Source organism: Mesoplodon bidens, assembly GCF_964165515.1.
Source record: "Mesoplodon bidens genome assembly, chromosome: 15".
Classification (NCBI taxonomy): domain Eukaryota; kingdom Metazoa; phylum Chordata; class Mammalia; order Artiodactyla; family Ziphiidae; genus Mesoplodon; species Mesoplodon bidens.
Genome location: NC_138171.1, coordinates 65,040,637 through 65,059,893, shown reverse-complemented (window position 1 = coordinate 65,059,893; position 19,257 = coordinate 65,040,637). Strand labels below are relative to the sequence as shown.

Sequence of the window (19,257 nt, the reverse complement as noted above, 5' to 3'; positions counted from 1 at the left end):
GGAGACGGAGGGAGAAGGTGAGAATGACCACACAACACGGCCTCAGACCATGAGCAGAGCGTCTGTGGGAACTGGAGCGGGGGTGGGCTGGCTGCGCGGGGCCAGCTCAGGGCCCCAAGGAGGGAGGGTTGGGCACACCCTCACACGCACCACACGCAGCCTGGCATGCATGCCCTGCACCCACTGCTGTCACCCAACTGCCGCGCCCACATTCACCACGCTGTGCACACAGCTCCCCTGAAGCCCAGATGCACCCTCACACCGGCACCCATGGGAGAGGCAGAGCCCTCCCCACTGTCTCCACGCACAGCCCAGCAGCGAGCAAGGCACATCCTTCAAGTTCTTCAGATGCAGAGAAGTTAGGAGAGAGAGCAGAGGGGAGGCCCTGGCGGAGCACAGACCCCTCCCCCAGACCCCAGCCTCCTGTTTGTGCTACTGGCCCCGGGGGGGGGGGGTCTGGCCACTCCTGGACAGAGGGAGGGAAGGATAGACAGACAGATGGCCGGGGCCTCTAACAGCTTTTGTCTTGAGCTAGACTCCAGCGTCCTTGCACTTGGTAAATGGTTTTCTATAGAATCAATAATATTTCTTCTTTTTTTAAATATATATTTGTTAAAGTTATACCTTTTTGTTTCTCTGGGGAAATCTGCCTCAGCTTATTCCCAATAAATTAATACTCTTTGATAGCTTATATTCAGGGAGGGGGTGCAGTGGGGCAGGGGGCCCAACCCCAGCCCCTTGTGCTGCGCTGGAGTGGCTGGCAGAGGTCCCCAGTGGGCAGTTCTGTGCTGGGCATAGGCCTGTGCTCTGCCACAGATTGGGGAGGGGGCTACAGCAGCTGCCCCCCTCCCGCTGCCTCCCAGGGTGGACCCAACCTGGACTCGGGGCAGGGAGTTAAGAAGTTTCCCCTCCTCCACCCACAGCGGGCAGAGCCTGGTGGTGGGTGGGCAGGTGGCCCAGCAGTTATTGCACAGGGAGCAGCAGATAAGGAAGGGCACCCACAAGGCAGCAGCATCTGCCCAGAGCCCTTGGGTCCCCCAACCAGGCAGTCCTCCAAGCTGGGCCCAGGGACAGGAGTTGTGCTTGTGCGGGGGCTGGACAGGACGGCCCACCCCCACCTCGTGCCCGCGGCCGCCTAGCGGGCTGCCCCCTGCGCCCCTCCCCCTTGGTCCACCGCCCTGCCCGCTCGCGCCGCCCCCGGAGGTACCCATCCTGAGGTAAAGGTCAGTGTGCGGGCCGGAGCCCAGGCGGCGCGGGTGGGCCCAACTTGGGCGGCCGCGTCACTCCAGCATGGCGTCCAGCTGGTCGGCCAGGTCGTCAAACATGCTGCCAATGTCGTCCAGGATGCTGCCGGTGCTCTTCTCCTCGGCGGCCGAGGGGCTGGGGGCGGGCGCAGCGTGAACTGGCTGGGTCGGCGCAGAACTTCCAGCCTCCATGTCCCGCCCATTCAGCGCAAAGTCCCGCCCCCGCGGAGGCCGGATCAGTCCACGCCCTCCCCACATCTGCCCCGCTCCGCCCCCGGCCCACTCACAGTAGCCTGTCGGGGGCTGGGGCAGCTCGTAGAGCCCCGCCCACGCCAGGCCGTGCCCAGCGCAACTCGGGCCCGGCGCGACTCGGCCCCGCCCTCGCAGGGCAGCCTCCAGGTGTGCACCCGCCGCGGGGGCGCACAGACCCCCCCACCTACCCCCTCGCCGGACCGAGTCCTGCACCTACCGCGAGCCTTTCGCGTCCTCCTGCCGGATCTTCTCTTCTACGGCTTGCAGCGCCGCCGCCAGGCACGCGCTAGTCTCCTCAAGCTTCTGCCTGGCGCTGTCCCCCGGCGAGGCGCCGTCGGGCGCGGCGGGGGGCCCGGCTGCCGCTGCAGCAGCGCGCGGCGGCTTGGCTGGCACGTGCAGCGCGGGCACACCGGGGGACGGGGGCCTGGCCGGGCTGGCACCCAGCGAGGGCGGCGTGCTGGCGGGCTTGGTGAGGGCAGCAGGCGGCTGGCGTGCCGGCGAGGGCGACGGGCTGGCGCTGCCCGACTGCAGCCCCGCCGCTGCCTTGGCCGGCTTGGGCGCCGTGGGCGGTGGCGGCGGCTTGGGAGACACGGGCGGCGGCGTGCCGTGGGCACGCTTCACCTCTGCGGGGAAGAGGAGAGTCGCACCGGGGTGGGAGGTCGCGCGGCGCGCGCGCTGCCCATCCTGGCACAAGCCCTGCCCAAGCGCCCTGCCTCGAACCCAAGATTAGAGATAACGCCCTTTGCACTGCCGGCCGGGCTCCAGCTCCAGCCCTCCGCCCCCCGGCCTCCCTGAGGCTGCCAGGGGGCACGCTTCCCTGTGCAGGCCTGCTTGGGTCACTGCTTCCAAACCCCGCCTGGTCCGCCCCCCACCTCCATTCCCCTCCAGGTGTGGCCTGTTGCAGACACTGGCCCTTCTGTTGCTTGAATGCCACAGGGCCTTTGCACCTCCGATCCTTCTGCCTGGAAGCCTCTCCCCTCCCTCCTGTGCTTGGGTCATTTTACAGCCAGGTCAGAATCCTCCCTTAGCCTTCCAGCATCGCGGGCCTGTCCTCCTTCCACAGGTGCTGCTATTCATGGGTTTCTGTGTCTCCTTCACTGAGGAATGTAAGGACCATCCACCCTTGTCTCAGCTCTCGTTGGTGAAGTGGTCCAGTGGGTGGATGGTCGAGAGGGTCTGGGGATACTTTCCCACCCCACTCCACCTGGCCTTCATCAAATCCAAGAAGTGGAAAACCCCTCAGATCATGGCATGGGGAGCTGGAGGAGGACCCTTCCCCAGCTGGCTCCCTGAACCTACCTGGGCTGCCAGGACCTGGCAGTGGCACCTTCTTGGAGGCAGGTGTGGGCGAGCCCTGGATCTTGGGCACGGGCTGAGCCAGAATGGGCTTGGGAGAGACAGGTGGCTTGGCCGGCTTCCGGGCATCACTGTCTGGTGGGGGCAGCGGGGGCAGGTGCAACAGGTCAGAGGGTGGGGGCTCAGCGGGTGGCGGGGGCGGGGGCAGCTCTGGGGGCCCAGCCTGCTCAGAGGCCGGACGGCGGCGCACAGTGCCTGTTCCATTCTGGTACACAGACAGCGGTGGTAGGGGAGGCTCAGGACCTGCCTCCCTCTCCTTGGCCTTGGGCCGGCGCTTGACTGTGTCGGACTCAGTGAGGATGAACTTGACGTTCTCCTGCTGGCTCTGCTTGGCTCGGATGCGCCTCTTGAGTGTGGCGCTGGCCTCCACCCTGGCCAGTGGTGGGCCCTCCACACCCGCCTCACCCTTGGCTGGACCTCGAGGCCGCTGCCGGGTAGTGCCATCTTCCACAAAGTGGCCGTGATCTGCAGGCCCCCCTGGCTCTCCCGGACCCCGGCGAGCAGTGGCCAGAAGTCCCGTGACAGGCCCACTGAGTGTGCGGCGCCGATTCACCACCTCGCCGTCAGGCCCAATGGCCTCCTTGTGCTTCACTGAGGCCAACACCGTGGCCACCCGGCCTGGCTCCGGGCTGGCGGGGCGAAGCATGGGGTGGCCCTCAGGGGGCCTGCGGGCTCCCCGGCCCCCACCCCCAATGGATGACAGCTCGAGCATGGCTGCAATGCTCTTCACGCTGCCAGCACTTCCTGTGTCCACGCTGCCAGCCAAGTCACTAGCCCGCCGGCGCTGTGCCCGGATCCCCAGCCGGCCGTCCTCAGTCCCAGCCCCCTCGGTCTCCGCATCTGGCACTGACTCATCAGCCAGGTTGGCACTGGCCATGGCTGAGCTGGAGCGCTTGGGCGGGGGTGGGGGGGGCCCCTTCTTTCGCGGCCGCACAGCGAACGACTGGCTGCGGTTGACGTTCTTGTCAGCGCCAGCGGGTGCCCGCACCGAGTGGCTACGGCCCACACGCCGCTGGACTGTGGCGTAGGGCCCCGCTGTGGCCGGCACCAGCAGCTCGTCCCGCTCCGGCTCGCTGTCAGACGCCGCGTAGCGATTCAGGCTGTGGGCGCGCTTCTTGGGCCGCCCTGGCTCCATGTCGGCCTCAGGGGGCAGGCACAGCGTGGGCACAGGCGCGGGCATGGCCGCAGGCGCAGGCCCCGGAGCAGCCGGCCCTGCTTCGCTCTCCACGGGTTGGGGCAGCACGTAGGCAAAGCCACGGTGTGTGGGTGACTGAGGCAGCGAGCGAGGTGACATGGGTCGCTCCACTGGTGGCAGCAGCTGTGGGGTGGGCTTCACCTTGGCTGTGGCTGGGGCTGGGCCATGAGGCCCCCCCAGGGATTGCGGGGAGCCTGGCCGGGCTTTTGTGGGAGTCTGGGGGGGCGTGAAGTGGCTGGTACCTGGTGGAAGGACCTGCCGTGGCTTGCCAGGCACTGGGGGCACACTGGCCCGCTTGACGCTGTGGCCGTGGCGGCTGGGCCGGGCCTCCTTGGGGGGGGTACCCGGGGCCGGCCCCTCCTCCAGCAGGTACTCCTGGCTTCGTGACATGGGGCTGCCAGGCCCTGGGGGCCCGTCGCCCAGCAGCTCCTGAGAACTGCTCATGTGCCGTGCCCGCCCACCCAGGCTGGGCTCCTGCCGCATGGAGGCCCTTGGGGTGGGCGGCAGGTGGTTGGAGGGCTTCTCAGTAGGGGCAGCGGCAGCGGCAGCCCCTTCGGCCGGGCCCGTCAGGGCAGCCTGCAGCTCACCGCTGAGCTCACTGTCCTGGAAGGTGGTCATCTTAGGAGACTGGCAGTCAGCCGGGGCAGGCTCGGGTGGGGGTGGCGACTCGATGGCCATCACTTCAAGTGACTGTGGTACCTTCCGGCGCAGGGGTCCCCCCTCATACTTGGCGTACTCTGCCTTCTGCAGCTCTGCCAGTTTCCTCACTGCCAGCATCAACTTCTTCTGGTGTCCTGAGTGGGGCGGGGGGCAGGTCAGGCCAGGGAGGGTGGTGAGGACCAGGAGGCAGTGTGGGCGGGGTGGGGCCTCACCGAGCTTGGTGATGCCGATCTCCTGCAGGTCTTCCCAGGTGATGTCGGTGATGAAGTCGATGTTCTCGTAGCCATTGTCCACCAGCACCTTGTAGTACTGAGCCAGGCCAATCATGGACAGCCACATGGCCAGGTTAGCCTACGGAGCAGGGGACACAGAGGGCAGCCCGAGCTGGCTGCCCACACCCTGCCTATTACTCAGAGCTGTCAGAGGAGAGGGCACCGGGCCAGCCTGGCACAGAGAGACGGAAGGACAAACAGACAGGCCCGAGGCATCAGCTTTGGAGACAGTGCAGCCTTGACAGGAGCCCAAGGCCAGCTCACACACACTTGCGAACATATGCAAAAACACACAGAGGGGTGACTCTCTCCTCAGGATACCCTTTGGGGGAGGGGGAAGAATGCGCTTCCTCACCTGCCCAGGCAGCCATGGGGACAGCATCCACGTGGACACACCACACACGTCATGGACACAGACACACAGCACCACCAACCAGATACGTGTATACACACACCCTGCATCCCAGCCATCCACGGGCACTGACACCCCTCTGAGTCACGCTCACGCCCTCTCACCACTTCCCCACCAGCGTCAGGCACACGTCACACAGCCTTGTCACACGCCTGGCAAACATCCGTGATGGTCTTCACCCAGAACCACCGGTGGCTCCCTGAATGGCATCCACCCATCCACACTCCCAGCTGGATGTCACTCATGCACCAACACAGCACACTTGGTCACCTCCTTGGGTGCACAAGCGAAGTGAAGCCCCTGGGACCCGGACGTGCTGGCTGGGAGGACCCCTGAGCCGCTGACTGAGTGGGGTGAGGCAGAGTGGATGAGCACAAACCCACCTGTCACCAACCCACAGCCCTGGGGCTCTCGGTGGCCATGGCATCTCCCTCACAGACGGGTGGGAGCCCGAAGCACAGCGCAAGGCCCAGAGAGGCAGAATGGATGTGGCAGGCCCCGGGCCCACCTTCTCCCAGCCCAGAGCCTGTCCCACCACAGACTGCCTGTTCGTGACAGCACGGGCCGCGGCTGGTGTGGCTGTCAGCCAGTGTGTGCAGTCGCCAGTGGGCGCCTTGAATGTATTTAGCATACGCGTGCTGTGTACCCGAAGCACGCACGGGCGTCTTCCCCATGCATGTGCCTGGGTGTATGCAAGCGCATCCCATCCCCACGGCCCCCTGCAGTGTCTGGGCGTGTGTGATGGGCAGTGCTGTGGGGCCTCCTGAGTGGGGAGCACATAGTGGAGATGGGGACTCTCCAGGCTTCAGGCTCCCCTTGCCCTGACAGCCCTCAGAGGCGGTCACCACTGCCCCTGCCCCTGCCCCAGGGAGGCGGGCCCCAGTGGCCCTGATGGACAAACAGAGGTCATCCTCTGCTCTCCTCTCTCTGGACTCCCCGGAGGGCAGGGGTGGGCTGTAGCCAGGGAGGCAGGCTGTCTGTCTGTCTGTTTGCCCAACCTGGGACTGGCCACTGGGGTGCAGGGGGCCTTACGGGTTTGTGCTCAGGCAGCCAGTCGGGGATGCTCAGGCCGCTGATTTCTGCAGTGATCTTCTTCCGGTGACCTGGCTTGGTGACCCCGATGGCCGTGAGGTCCTAGGTGGAGGAGAGGCCCATTAGCAGAAGGCTGGGGGCCCATCTCTGGGTCAGCTGGTAGACAGCCTTCGGGCAGCTCACCTCGGGGGTCATGCGGCTGATGGTGGGCAGGTCATAGCCGGCGCTGATGAAGTTGGGGGCGTAGAGCTGCAGCTGGAACGTGGCAAGCCACTGGCTGACAGCCTCGGCGCCCTGGAAGACACAAGGCACCCGCTGCAGGCTCGCCCGCCTGCTCCCCCGCCAGGCATGCACCCCAGCCACCGCGGCGCCTCCTTCTCTGCTCAGCTGAAGACCACGCAGTGCAATCTGCTGTCCGCTGGGCCGTCTGCAGCCAGGCCCCGTCAGCCTGGCCTGGGTGCTCCTCCTCGCTCTGTAGTCCTGGGTGCCGCTGTCTTGAGCATCGTCCAGCACCTCGGCCTCCTTCTGTGATCTCCACCAGGAGGGTCCAGCTGCTGTCCACATCACAGGCCTCCCTGACCGTCCCCCCCATTCCTGGACCAGGGACACCCTGCAGTGTGGCCCTGTGTGAGGGGCTCTGGGAATGGGGCCTCAGGCGGGGCAATTTAGCGCTTCCCCTCTACACCCCAGAAGGTGGGCTCTACCCAGAGGAATGCAGGAGGACTCAGCCAGCAGCTCATGCCCGCCCTAGCACGCAGGTACATGCACACAGGACCTGTCTCACCCACATACACGCCTTGGCTCGTCTCACATCCATGCCATTCCACACGCACACACATGCGCACATGTGCCCGCATCACAATCACACCAGCCACACACAAACACACCCCCACTCACCTGACACCCGTGTCACACTTCCTAGACACACTAGCTTACACGCACAGCGTGTACAAGAGACAACAGCTACACACACAGACTGACAGACCAACAGAAGGACAGGCCCGGCCTGTCAAGGGCCCTGGCTGTGCTGCGGCCAAGCCAGGCAGGCTGCCCTGGGCGCCCCCCCACCTGCAGCCGGCCCAGGCCTTGTACCTTGCCCTCCGATGCTGTCTCCAGCTTCTTGGGTGGCTGCTCCCCATAGACCTGCCCAGCATGGGTCACTGGAGTCTGGGACCGGGTGGCACCTGGGGACGAGAGGGTGTGGTGGGGCAATGGCTGCCTGGGGGCCACCTCCCGGCCAGGCCAGCAGTGCTGTGTCCTTGCTCTTACCTGAAGAGCCCTCCGGAGGCTTGACAGGGCTGTCCCCGGGGCTGGAGTCGGAGACAGACTTCTGGGAGAGCACGGTGGCCAGGAGCTGCAACGCAGACAGGCTGGCTGGCCAGTGCTGCTCTAGACACAGGCCATCCCGGTCCTGCCACCAACCCACCTACCTTGACCCCTTCAGAGCCTGCGTGCAGGGTGTGGCCCCCGCTGCTCCGGCCACTGGCCACACTGCTCAAGCTGCCACTGCGGTCCCCGCCTGCCAGCAGGAGGGAGCAGCATCAGCTAGTGCCAGCCCTGCAGAGCCCAGGTGCTGCCTTGCAGAAGTGCCACCACCACCACCCTCCAGAGGCCCCCACCTACCTGCAAATGGCTTCCTCAGCACCCAGATCTCCTCTGGGGGTGCAGAGGGCCCTGCTGAGCTGCCTCCCTGGGGTGGGCTTGGTTCGGCACCTGCTCGAGAACCTGTGGGCCAAGCACAGTCTCCCTGAATCCTGGACTGGCCCAGCCCTGGGGCATCCCCTGGTCTGGCCCCCAAGTCTGCGCAGAGCAGAGGCTGGACACACACATGCCTGGGGGTCAGTACAGCCTCCTCCCACCCTGTCTCCGAGGAGCTGAGCGACCCTCAGAAGGCCCTTCCCAACCTTGGACATTTGAGAGCAGGAGAGCGTGGCAGAGAGGGGCGCAGGCCAGGCTACCCTGTGGTCCTGGAGGTGGGAGTAGGAAATTGCAGGAGGGTGCAAACCCCTCTGTGCCTGGGGAGCAGGGGGAGGGAGGAGGCCCCCAGGAGCCTGGGTCCAGGCTCCTCACCCCAGAGAACTAGATGACCTTGGGTGGATTGGCCGTACCTCCTAAGTGGCCCCCCCTGCCCTCTCACCCGGCCTGTCAATCTCCATATCCTCTCTGTGGGGTAAACGAATCACACCAGTCCCCCATCTGAAGCCATTCCATGGCCCTATGGCCTCATCCTACACCCCCTCCCTCTCTGTCACCAAGTCAGCCACATTGGGCTCCCTTGGACCCTTACACAGTCACACTCTGTCCTGCTTCAGTGCCTTTGCACGTGTGGTTCCTGCTGCCGGGAATGCTCTGCCTGTGGCTAGCCCCTCCCACTTCTCAGGGCCTTCTCTGTCCACACTTGTCTGAAGTGGATCTCCATCTGCAATCTCTGTGTCACTAGTTGGTACGTTTCCTTCCACATTTATTTCACTGTTCCCTTCTCCCCTCCCTCCCCGAGGGCAAGCTCCTTGGGAGCAAGAATGACGTCCATCTGGGATACCATCTATTCCTAGTACCTGGCATGCAATGTCTGTTGAATACATGAAGGAGTGGGTCTGGGGACGCTGATGAGGAGACAGCTGGCAGGACACACTCTGGACCCCACACCTAGCGATGGCTAGAGCTGACAATCCTTGCCCTGCCACCCAAAACGCGGTGCACCTGCTTCCTTCTGGCCCGCAAGCCTATCCCTGGGTGGGACTTGCCTGCTCGCTTGACGATGGCCTCGCCCAGGGAGGACGGGAAGTAGCCCACACGGTCATTGCCTGTCCTGTTGTCATGGATACAGCCCTTCCACCGGCCGTCTGGATGCTGCTCGAGGACCTGGCCAGATACGGTGGGGGGAGCATGCTCAGGGAGACACCCCTCCATGTCAAGTGGGTGGGTGGCCTTGGCCTCCTGCTCAGAACCCCCAGTTGCTGCCGGGTGTTGCGGGGAGCATCCCAGGTCCCATTCATCCCTGTTCCAGCAGCCCCAGGCCATCCTTACTGTGATAATGTCCCCGGCTTTCACATTGAGGCTGGTCAGGTCGTAATTGTTGCAATAATCCTTGGTCGCCCGGACCTGCAGGGCTGCCGAGGCCTCTGGGGACACAGGAGGCAGCAGACCCCCCAGTCCTGTGAGCCGGCCTGGCCCAGGCCCCAGCCCTGCCCCCCGGCCCCGCCCGGGCCCACCTCGCAGCAACTGCTTGATCTCCTTGCTGGCCTGGGAGGTGGTGAATTGGTGCACGATGTCCAGGGCCGTCTGGCTGTAGGTGTTCCTCACGTGGGCATTGATCCCATTCTGTATGTGCCAGAGGGTGAGGACTCTCAGGAGCCCCCTACACCCCCACTTGACCCCAGCTCCCTCTGGCCCCTAACTCACATCGAGCAGCAGCCGAACCACTTCCGTCTTCCCACAGAGTGCGGCCTCGTGCAGGGCCGTGCCGGACTTGGTCTGGCGGTTAATGTCAATGCCAGCTTGGAGGAGGAGTCTGACGGGGAGGTAGGAGGAGCAGGCAGGGCCCTGCACAGAGAGCCCTCTGCCCCAGCACCCCCAAGCCGGGCTCCAGTTCCTGGGGGCTGAGGATGAGCTAACCCTGTCCCACATCCCCGACAACCCCTCCCTGTGTTAACCCTTCACACTCTTATCTCGTCTCATCCTAGTGTAGGCAGTGCTGCGATGCCCACTTTAAGGATGGGGAAACTGAGGCTCAGAGAAGTTAAGAGTCTCCTCAAGGTCAGCCAGCAAGTGGCACAGGCTGTGGGGCTATAGAAGACCACTCCCCACCCCCCTCCAGTACATCCTTTATGTGGGCGGCTTGAGGCATCCTTCGTATCCAGAGACCTGACCACATCCCCACAGCTCCCTGGCTGCTCCTGTCTTATTGCCAAGCCAGGAGCAGGAACCCCAAGGCTGGGTGCCCCTTACCCCGCCCCCACCCCCCACGGCCATACCTGATGATGTCGATGTGGCCATTTTTGGCTGCCAGGTGCAGGGGGCTGGTGCCATTGGGGTTGGTGGTGTCCCCTGGCCGGGGCTCTAGCAAGGCCGCACACATGTTGCTGCTCAGGAGCAGCTGGACCACCTAGAAGGAGGGGTCAGAGTAGGGGGGCCCAGGAATGGGGTGGGGAGCTGCAGTTTGTCTCCCACTCCCACCCCAGGAGAAGAAGTTGGTGTCCCACTCAGCTCCCTGGGGAGACTTACCCCAACGCGGCCGAACTCACAGGCAAGGTCCAGGGGCGTCTTCCCCGAGTTGTCCACCATGCACGGGTTGGACTGGTGCTGGAGCAGCATCTCAGACTGCAGGGACCACAGGGTGTGGTCAGGCCCAATGCATCCGTCAGGCTCATTCTGCCTCAGGCACCCTGTCACCCTTGAGGCGGTCCTTACCACGTCGTAGTGTCCATGCTGGGCCGCCAAGTGCAGGGGGATGTGGCCCTCATCAGACGGGACATTCACCGCTGAGCCCGCCTTCAGCACCAGCTTCATGGGCTCCTTCCGGCCCTGCCAGGCCGCATAGTGTAGCGGCCGCATGCCTGTGGGCAAGGGGGGCGGTTGGGAGCTAGCCCCTGACCCTGAACCCAACCCTCACTTCTAGGATGCTGATCCCATGAGAACCTGCCTCAACCCAGACCAAGACCCGGGGCTGAGACCTCAGTTGAGGGGTCACCCTGGCCTCCAGGGACCCCACTTCTGACCTTGACCCCCTGCCTCTGGCTCTGAGATCCCTGACAGGCCTTGCCTTTGTTGTCCTTGATGTCCACAGCAGCCTGGGCCTCCAGCAGCAGGGTGATCAATTCCGTGTTGCCATTCAGGGCTGCGTGGTGCAGGGCAGAAAAGCTGGGACAGGTGACAGACATGTATGGGCAAGGAGCCGGGCACCCTGCCTTCCCCAGGAGTCCTTGACCCCCATACCAGACTGACATCTCCCCGGGCTGAGAACTCACCCATCTGGGTCTTGGAAATTGACATTGATCTTCTTGGTGGAGCCCAGGAGCTCTGGGGTGGGAAGGAGACATGGTGAGGGAGGCTCCGTCCAGCCCCTACTGAGGCCTACCTGGGTCCCAGCCCCCTCTAGACAGAGAGCAGGCAGAGAGCAGCTGGCTAGCTCCCTGGCAGGCTCAGAGCCAAAGCTATCTAGGTCTTTAGTCTAGAAATGTTCATTCATTCAACCCTGTTTCCAGCACTCAGCATCAGGTACCAACTTTTGGCCCTTGGTTTCCCACTGAACTAAGACGTTGGGAGGTTCATAGGCCCTGTCCCTGCCTGGGAACAGAAGCCAGGGCTGTGCACCCACACAGGCGCACACATGTGCACATGAACCCCCCTCCCTTGAGACGCTGGCTGAGCACCTGCCAATGGTGGGAGGGAGAGAGCCAGCCCAATCTGTCTCTCAGAAGGACCCAGATGGGGCCGGGGGTGGCCCAGGAAGGCTGGAACACCCGGAAATGGGGGTATCTCTGGGGAAGATCTGCATTTCCAGGGTTCAGCCTCCCCCAACTCCCAGCCTGAGGCCTGGTCTGTGTAGATGAGCCCCATTTGGCAGGGCAGGATGGGGAGGCAGGCAAGTGGGCCAGTGCCTCCAAGCAACCACATTACAATGGCCCCCTCATCTATGGGGGCATGCGCAGGCCCCAGGGTCAGCCCGCCTGAAGCCCGAGGGGCTCCAGCCCTCCCTTGGGGGACCCAGTCTACTCCTGGGGCGTCCCCAGTCCTGGCCTCCACCAGCCGCCTGCTAGAGGAGGGGAGCCCACCGATGCCCTCCCCATGGGCTCAGGTCCAGCCGGACTCGGGCCAATCCCCTGTCTGGGCCACGGTTACATAAACCATTTGTGGGTCAGTCACTCTGTGAGGGAGGGGCTGGCAGGACAGAAGCCCCTTTGTCCAGGCTCAGGACAGGGATGGGGGCAGGGGGCTGAGGGAGTCGAGTCACAGGGGCTGCTGCAGGGCCTGCTCTGTGACCCACAGCAGCCCCGGATGCTCCGGCCTCGGTTCTCAGCTTTTGGATGTAGGGTGTGGGTCCCTCAATGGCCCACAAAGTCAGACGGGCCTGAATTCAAATCCTCCCTCTGCCCCTTACTAGCCCTGAGGCCTTGGCTGTGAGCTCGAAGGGTCTAACAGGGCCAGCCTCACAGGCGTAAGGGCGCCTCCAGACAATACATGAAGGGTCTGGCACAGAGTCAGCTCAGCACGTGGTAGTTCCTAATACTAGCCCTATAGGAATCCCACCCCACCCTCCCCAGTGAGGGGCTTCTCCAGTGAAGAGCCGAAGAGCTGAGGCTCCAGGACGAGAGGCGTCTCCACTCCCCTGCCCCTCCCCCCGCCTCAGACACTTGGCTGATGCTAACGGCTGTCTAAGTTGGCAGCAGTGCCACCCCTCCTTCCCCGTGGTGGTCCAGGGCAAAACCTTGGAGGCAGCCCTGGGTCCTTTCTTGAGCCCTTATATCTTCTCCATCGGTCAATCCTGTTGGCTCTACTTTCAAGACACCTTCAAAGCACACCTGGAATCCTACCCTTTCTCACCAGCACCATCATCATCAGCCTGGGCCAGGCCAGCGTCCCTCAAAGGACCACTGCCATCACCTCCCCCTGGCATCCCCACTTCCACCCTGCCCCCTCCAGTCCATCCTCCATACCCACTGAGGTCAGGGGGACCCCGTTAGAACATGGGTCCGGTCCCATTACTCCTGTCTCACTGGGGTTGGAGGCCAAAGCCGGACAATGGCCCTGTATGATGCAGCCCTCCTTTCACTTCGAATTCCTCCTCACCCCTGTTCCAGCCACCTGAGCCTCCTTGATGGCACTCCAACACACCTGTCTCCCCTGCCACAGGGCCTTTGCACATGCTCTGTGTGTGTGCGTGTGTGTGTGTGTGTGTGTGAGCCATTCTTCCCTCAAGTATCCCCATTATTCCCTCTTCATGTCCTTCGGGTCTCTATCCAAGACCTGCTTGTCAAAGCCTCCTCCCCCATCTAAAATGGTAATCCCCTGGGAGTTTCCTGGTGGTCCAGTGGTTAGGACTCGGCACTTTCACTGCCATGGCCCAGGTTCAGTCCCTGGTTGGGGAACTAAGATCCTGCAAGCTGTCCGGTGTGGCCAAAAAATAAAAAATAAAAAATAAATAAGGGCTTCCCTGGTGGCGCAGTGGGTGAGAGTCCGCCTGCCGATGCAGGGGACACGGGTTCGTGCCCCAGTCTGGGAAAATCCCACATGCCGCAGAGCGGCTGGGCCCGTGAGCCATGGCCGCTGAGCCTGCGCGTCCGGTGCCTGTGCCCCGCAACGGGAGAGGCCACAACAGTGAGAGGCCCGCGTACCGCAAAAAAAAATTAATTAATTAAATAAATTAAATAAATAAATAAATAAATAAATAAAACGGTAATCCCCTTCCCATCTCGCGTCTGTTGTATTTTTCTCTTTAGCCCCCATACCACCGTTTATCTTGTTTATTGTCCATCTCCATCACTAAATTACAGGCTCCAAAAGGACAATAGTTTTTATCTATTTTGCTCACTGCTGTATCCTTGGTGGCTAAAACACTGCCAGGTGCACACACAGTGCTCAGTAACTGGTGACTGAACTGTACCCTCATCCCACACACTCTGTCCACCTGCCAGGGCCGGCTTCAAGTGTGTCACCTGTGCAGCCACTCAGAAGAGCCCCACACCTGGCTGGATGCTCTGCTGTCGCGAGATTGTTATTTTTTGTTTTTGTTTTTGGGGGTTTTTTTTTGGCCCCATCTTGTGGCATGCGGAACTTCCCCGACCAGGGATTGAACCCGCGCCTGCTGCAGTGGAAGCGTGGAGTCTTAACCACTGGACCACCAGGGAAGTCCTATTATTTTTTTGGACAAGTCACCCCCTCACCATTTTCATTTTGCACTGGGCTCTGTGGATTATGCGGCCAGGCCTGCCACGGTCCCTTGTCATGAAGATGAAGGGAGCCCAGGCATCGCTGTCCCCCAGCACCTCTGCCTTGCTCAAGCCCACGCTCAGCACATTCCTCCACCAAAAGGCTCTGGCCCTCGACTCTAATGTCTGCTGCCCCCCACCCTTCTTAGTTCCCATGTAGCCAGTTCTCAGCTCCTCCCCACAAGACTTCCCAGGCCAGCTCGCTCTCCTCCCTCCCGCAGCCAGGGTGCCCAGGCAGCTACGGAGCCAGGTGCTCTGAGTGGAGCCTGAGGCCAGGCCCACCTGCTCGCCCAGTCACAGCTGCAGGTGCTGAAATCTCAGAGGGGCTGGAGGTTGAGGCCCACGAAGTGACACAGACACCAGTGGGGAGAGGGTGTCTCCATCCAGAAGGGGATCACTCCCCACAGAAGAAGGAGCATCTTGCTAAGGTCATCTTCCCCCCCCCCACCGCCACTCCTGGCCGCTGTTCTCCTCAAAGAGGAAAAGTGCTGGAATTGGATGAAGGGGGGCTTGAGGTCTTGGAGCACCCCCAATTCCCATGGGGACACTGGACACCCGGGAAGGTCCCAGGACTGCAGCCTGCCTGGGGCTGGGGGCTGTACCTCATGGAGCAGGTGCCCTGAATGAAGCTGGAGCAGAGCACGGCTTCAGGGGCCTGGGTGGGTGGGAGAGAGGAGGGCAAGTGGGGATAAGATGAAGGCCCCAGGAGCCCCTTTCCCTTTTCCACGAGGGCACTAAGTCCTACGGATTGCCATCAGTCATAGCGCATATGCCTTGCCCCTGACCGCCCCCATGACTTGGGCTCTCCGGTCTCCTATCACCCCAGCCCTCTAACTGCTCTCCTGATACTACCCCTACCTCTGAAGTCACCTCCAAACTCCAGCTGCAGAGGCCCTGGGGGGAGCCCACCCCAGACCCTTTTCCACTCCACCCTTGTGGCCTCCCTCCACCCCTCTGCCCAGATGCTCCTCCAACCATGGAAGTCACCCACAGGCTACCTTCACAGAGCCACATCTGTCCCCTACAGGGACATGGTCTTGGCCTCCTCTGCTCCCACCGCAGATTGGCTGAGCCCTGTGGCCTCCAGCATAGAAAGGCACCCTCTCAAATCCCCCAGGACACGCAGCTCTGAGCCAGACGCTGGAAGGGAACTCTTAGTGGGCCAAGGTGAGTGAGCAAAGGAGCGCTGGCCGTAGTCTTCAGTGAAATGGAAGAAAGGGGAGGTTGGGCCAGAAGGAAGGGCAGGGTGTCTGCCCACACCCCAGAAGACCAACCTCCACCCCAGTACTTTCCCTCCCTAGCAGTCTCTTCTTCACTTCAAGGATGACTGCTAAGGGTGACGGTGCCTGTGCATGTAAGTGGAGGCTCCCTTCAGGCGGGATAGGGGTGCTGACAGAGCCTGGGGTGTCACTGGGGTGTGGGGTGAAGGGAAGGTGTCAGCACAGGGAGGAGACTGTGGAAACAAGAATCGTGGGAACACCTCTGGAGTTGGGGGCCCCAGGGAGCACCGCTGGATGCCCCCTACCCCATGGCCCAAACTCCAGCTGTACTTTGCTGAATCAAAATACATCTTACTCCAAAGCAGGCCAGTGTTGCCATGACAACCAAGCTAATTCATGGAGGGATTTCTCTGATTTATTATGCCGGCCCCTGTGAGTCAGAGAGCCCAGATTCGGGTGCCAGGGCAGGTGTCTCTCCTATCCAGAGACGAGGCCATGCAGGGGCAAATGCAGAGATCCAGGCAGAGACACAGGTAGAGGTAAAGGTCCCCCCACCTCCCCTGGATGGCCAGAGTAGAAGTGGGGAGGAGTCCCCAAATCTGATGCCCCCCACTTCCTCGGTGCACCGCCCTGGGCCATCTAGGAAATGGCCACAGTTAGCACTTCCGGAGCACTTACTAAGTGCCTGGGCTTCATGCGTGTACTTGCTGTTCTTACAACAATGCTACGAGGCAGGGACCACAAATGTCCCCATCCTACAGATGAGGAGACTGAAGCCCAGAGACTGGAGATGCCTGTGCCCAAGGTCGGATGGCCACTAGGTGGAAGACTTTGCCTTGCCTTCCACCTCTCAATCCCTGAGCCTGCTTTTGAGGCTCAGCTGAGGTTGCCTCTGCCTGAAAGCCCTCCCTTTCTGAACCCCGAGGCCCTGAAGCCAGCCCTAACTGGCAGACTATCCCTGGGCCTCCAGTGTGGAAGGCAGGGACCACCTGTGTATGTGTGCTTGCGAGGCACAGATGTGCAGCTCTCTAATTGCACAGAGCAGATAGTAGTGGCCAGGCAGGGGCTGCAGTGGGAGGGGTCCTCCTGGGGCTCAAGGACCTACCCCCACCTGCCCCAGAGGCTGTCTCAGTTCTCAGCATCTCCCCTGGAGAGAGAGGAGGGTATCTCCCTGGCTTACATACAGTCCCAGGGGGTGGCATGGGGAGTCGGGGCACCCAGACCCCACCTGCTACCCAGCAGAGCCCTATCTGCGCCCACACAGGTGCCCTGACACACTGACACGGCCATACGTGCGCAGTCACACACGCGGCTGGTCCACACGCCCATCCATCCATCTCCAGGGTCCCCGGGGGAGGCTCCAGGCTGAGCTGGGATGAGTACTGGGATCAGGGCGCCAAGCTTCCAACTATCCCCTGGGACCCCCACAGAACAAGCTCAGGATGGCCAGTGGGAGACCCCCTCCCCCCCAGTCTCCTTTTCCAGCAGGGAAGCCAGAGAGGACCAGGGTCTGCACCTGCCTCGAACTCAGCCTACCCTGGGCTGGGCGACCTTGGGCCTCTGCTCCCCCTTCAGTAAATGGCCCCCAGCCGGCCATGCCTGGGCAGCCACACCCCCAGCATGGTCCTGCCACCCCTCCTTCCCTGATAAGCATGTTATTAAACATGGGGCGGGGAGGGGGTCTGACAGAGACTGTCAGCCCTGTGGTCTCCCCTTACCGCAAGAGGCCCCTCCCTCTCTCCATGGCGTGGGGGGGAATCCGCCTCGGCCTTTAAAGGCCCAGAAGAGACCTCCAGCTGTCAGCCCGCAGCCCGGGAAGGGAGGGGAACGGAGGCAGGAGAGAGGGATGCGAATGCCTGCGGCCTGGAAGGTGGGTGCCGCCAGGTGCCCGCTGGGGGGCTCGGGTGACGGCCTGGCGCTCGATGCAGCCCCTCCTTCAGTGCTGGTAGCGGGGGGCGCGGACGGAGGGTCTGGGCGCTGCTGGCCCCGCCCCGCCCCCGGGGACCCGACAGCATCCCCCTCCCCGCCCTGCACCGGGCGGGGTGGGGGGTTCGGCGCTGGAGACGGCCCCGGGGCGCGCCGCGGCTCGCGTCCGCTCCCCGCGCCCCCCGTACCCCCCGTACGCCCCGCACTCACTGGCCTTTCCGGGCCGCGGCCTCTGCAGCAGCCTCTGCGCGGTCCCCACGTCCTCCGCCTTCACCGCCTGCACCAGTTCCTGCTCCTTCCCCATGGCGCGACCGGGGCCGCAGCGACGCGGCTGAGCTCCGTGCGCTCGGCGCGGCTCAGAGGCGGCGGCGGCCCCACGGCACCCGCCGCATCCTCCTCCCTCCCCCGCAGCCTCCTCCGCCGCCCGCGCCCCTCGCTGTCCTCGGGCTCCAGCTCGGGCTCGGGCTCCCGGCGCGGAGGGGGCGGGGAGCGCGTCACGGGCGGGGGGCGGCCTGGGGGCGGGGGCCGGCGGCGGCGGGAGCGGGGCGGGGGCGCGGCACCTGGCGCCGCCTCCCGGACGCCTGGGTCCCCCTTCCTCGGCCGCTGACCTCGGTGCGCCCGCGCCGGCCGCGCGCCCGACTCCTTGGCTCCGCCCCTACATTAGGACCCGTCCTCCCGAGACGCCCCCTCCCCACGTGCGGGCAGCGCGGCTCAGGCCCGGCCTCTGCGGACCCCCCGCGGCCCCGGCGACCGCCAGGGGCTAGGGACAGTAGCCGCCGGGGGGCCGGACACTGAGCCCCGACTCGGCGGCGGCGCCGCCAGGCAGAGCCTGAGAGAGGCTTCCAGAGGCTGCGGGACCAACGGGGGGAGGGACTCAGGCAGTGGGCGGGCGGGGACCCGGGCATGGAGATACCCGGGCATCGGCGGCACAGAAGCCGGCCCGCCAGGGGCTGTCAGACATTTCTGGCCCGTGGTTCCCGTGGGAGGTGTCGAAGGACTGTGAAGAGGAATCTCCCAATAATGAATTCGGTGTCAGGGAACCCGCCCTCCCCCTCCCGCAACTGCACCTTCATGCCCTGCAGCCTCTGGCTCTCTCCACAATGCTAGGCGACCCCCCACCGCCCCCTCCTCAGTCGAACCCCAACCTCAGTACACCTGCCCAGCACCAACTGGGGTTCAGCCCCTCACACTTACCACTAAGAGGGGCTCGGCTCCCCCATCCTCAGCACCAACTGGGGTGTAACTCTTCAGGTCCACCACCCAGGGGGTTTCAATCCCCCCATTAGCAGCACCAATGGGGTCACAGCCCTGCCCAGCAGCAGTCTGAACCCCACAGAAGCCTGCTTACCCCCCAGCCTCCAGGCACAGATTCTGGCAGCCCCATAGGGGACTGTCCTGCTTGACACTCACCCTCCCCCCATCCACCCCACACACAACCAGAGGTCTCTCCCTTCTGACCTCCTGGGTATTAGCCTCCGGTCCTCACCTTGTCATGGCTGCAGCATTCTAGAGACAGACTGGTTGGGGTCTGTGTCCCTGCTCAGGTTCAGTTTCCCCATTTGCAGGGAGGGGCATATCATCACCCCAACCAGGCAAGGTTGTTAGAACCTTGGGAAGGTTCACACATATGATGGCTGGACCCCCCCCCCATCTCCCTATGGCCCAGGCCATCGAGCTGGTCCAGGAAGAAGGTGGCCAGAGTGTGGAGGAGGGCAAGCAGCAGGCACTGGGATTCCCTGATCTGGACAGCTGGTCAGTCC

At 63.5% G+C, this 19,257-nt stretch overlaps 1 protein-coding gene across 1 annotated transcript; it reads right to left on the bottom strand.

Moving 5' to 3' along the window:
* Positions 1-1,181: 1,181 nt before the first annotated feature.
* On the bottom strand, positions 1,182-17,896 carry CASKIN1 (CASK interacting protein 1). Its single transcript, XM_081256013.1, has 20 exons — positions 17,708-17,896; positions 11,391-11,442; positions 11,186-11,283; positions 10,834-10,979; positions 10,648-10,743; positions 10,398-10,528; positions 9,826-9,934; positions 9,636-9,744; positions 9,451-9,545; positions 9,168-9,285; positions 8,047-8,148; positions 7,854-7,942; positions 7,693-7,777; positions 7,516-7,607; positions 6,607-6,717; positions 6,424-6,525; positions 4,920-5,058; positions 2,796-4,841; positions 1,714-2,119; positions 1,182-1,380 (listed from the first exon to the last, which is right to left on the bottom strand). Exons 1-20 carry the CDS (start codon positions 17,799-17,801, stop codon positions 1,281-1,283), a joined length of 4,320 nt encoding a protein of 1,439 aa, XP_081112139.1. The 5' UTR covers positions 17,802-17,896; the 3' UTR covers positions 1,182-1,280.
* Between the last annotated feature and the right edge of the window lie 1,361 nt (positions 17,897-19,257).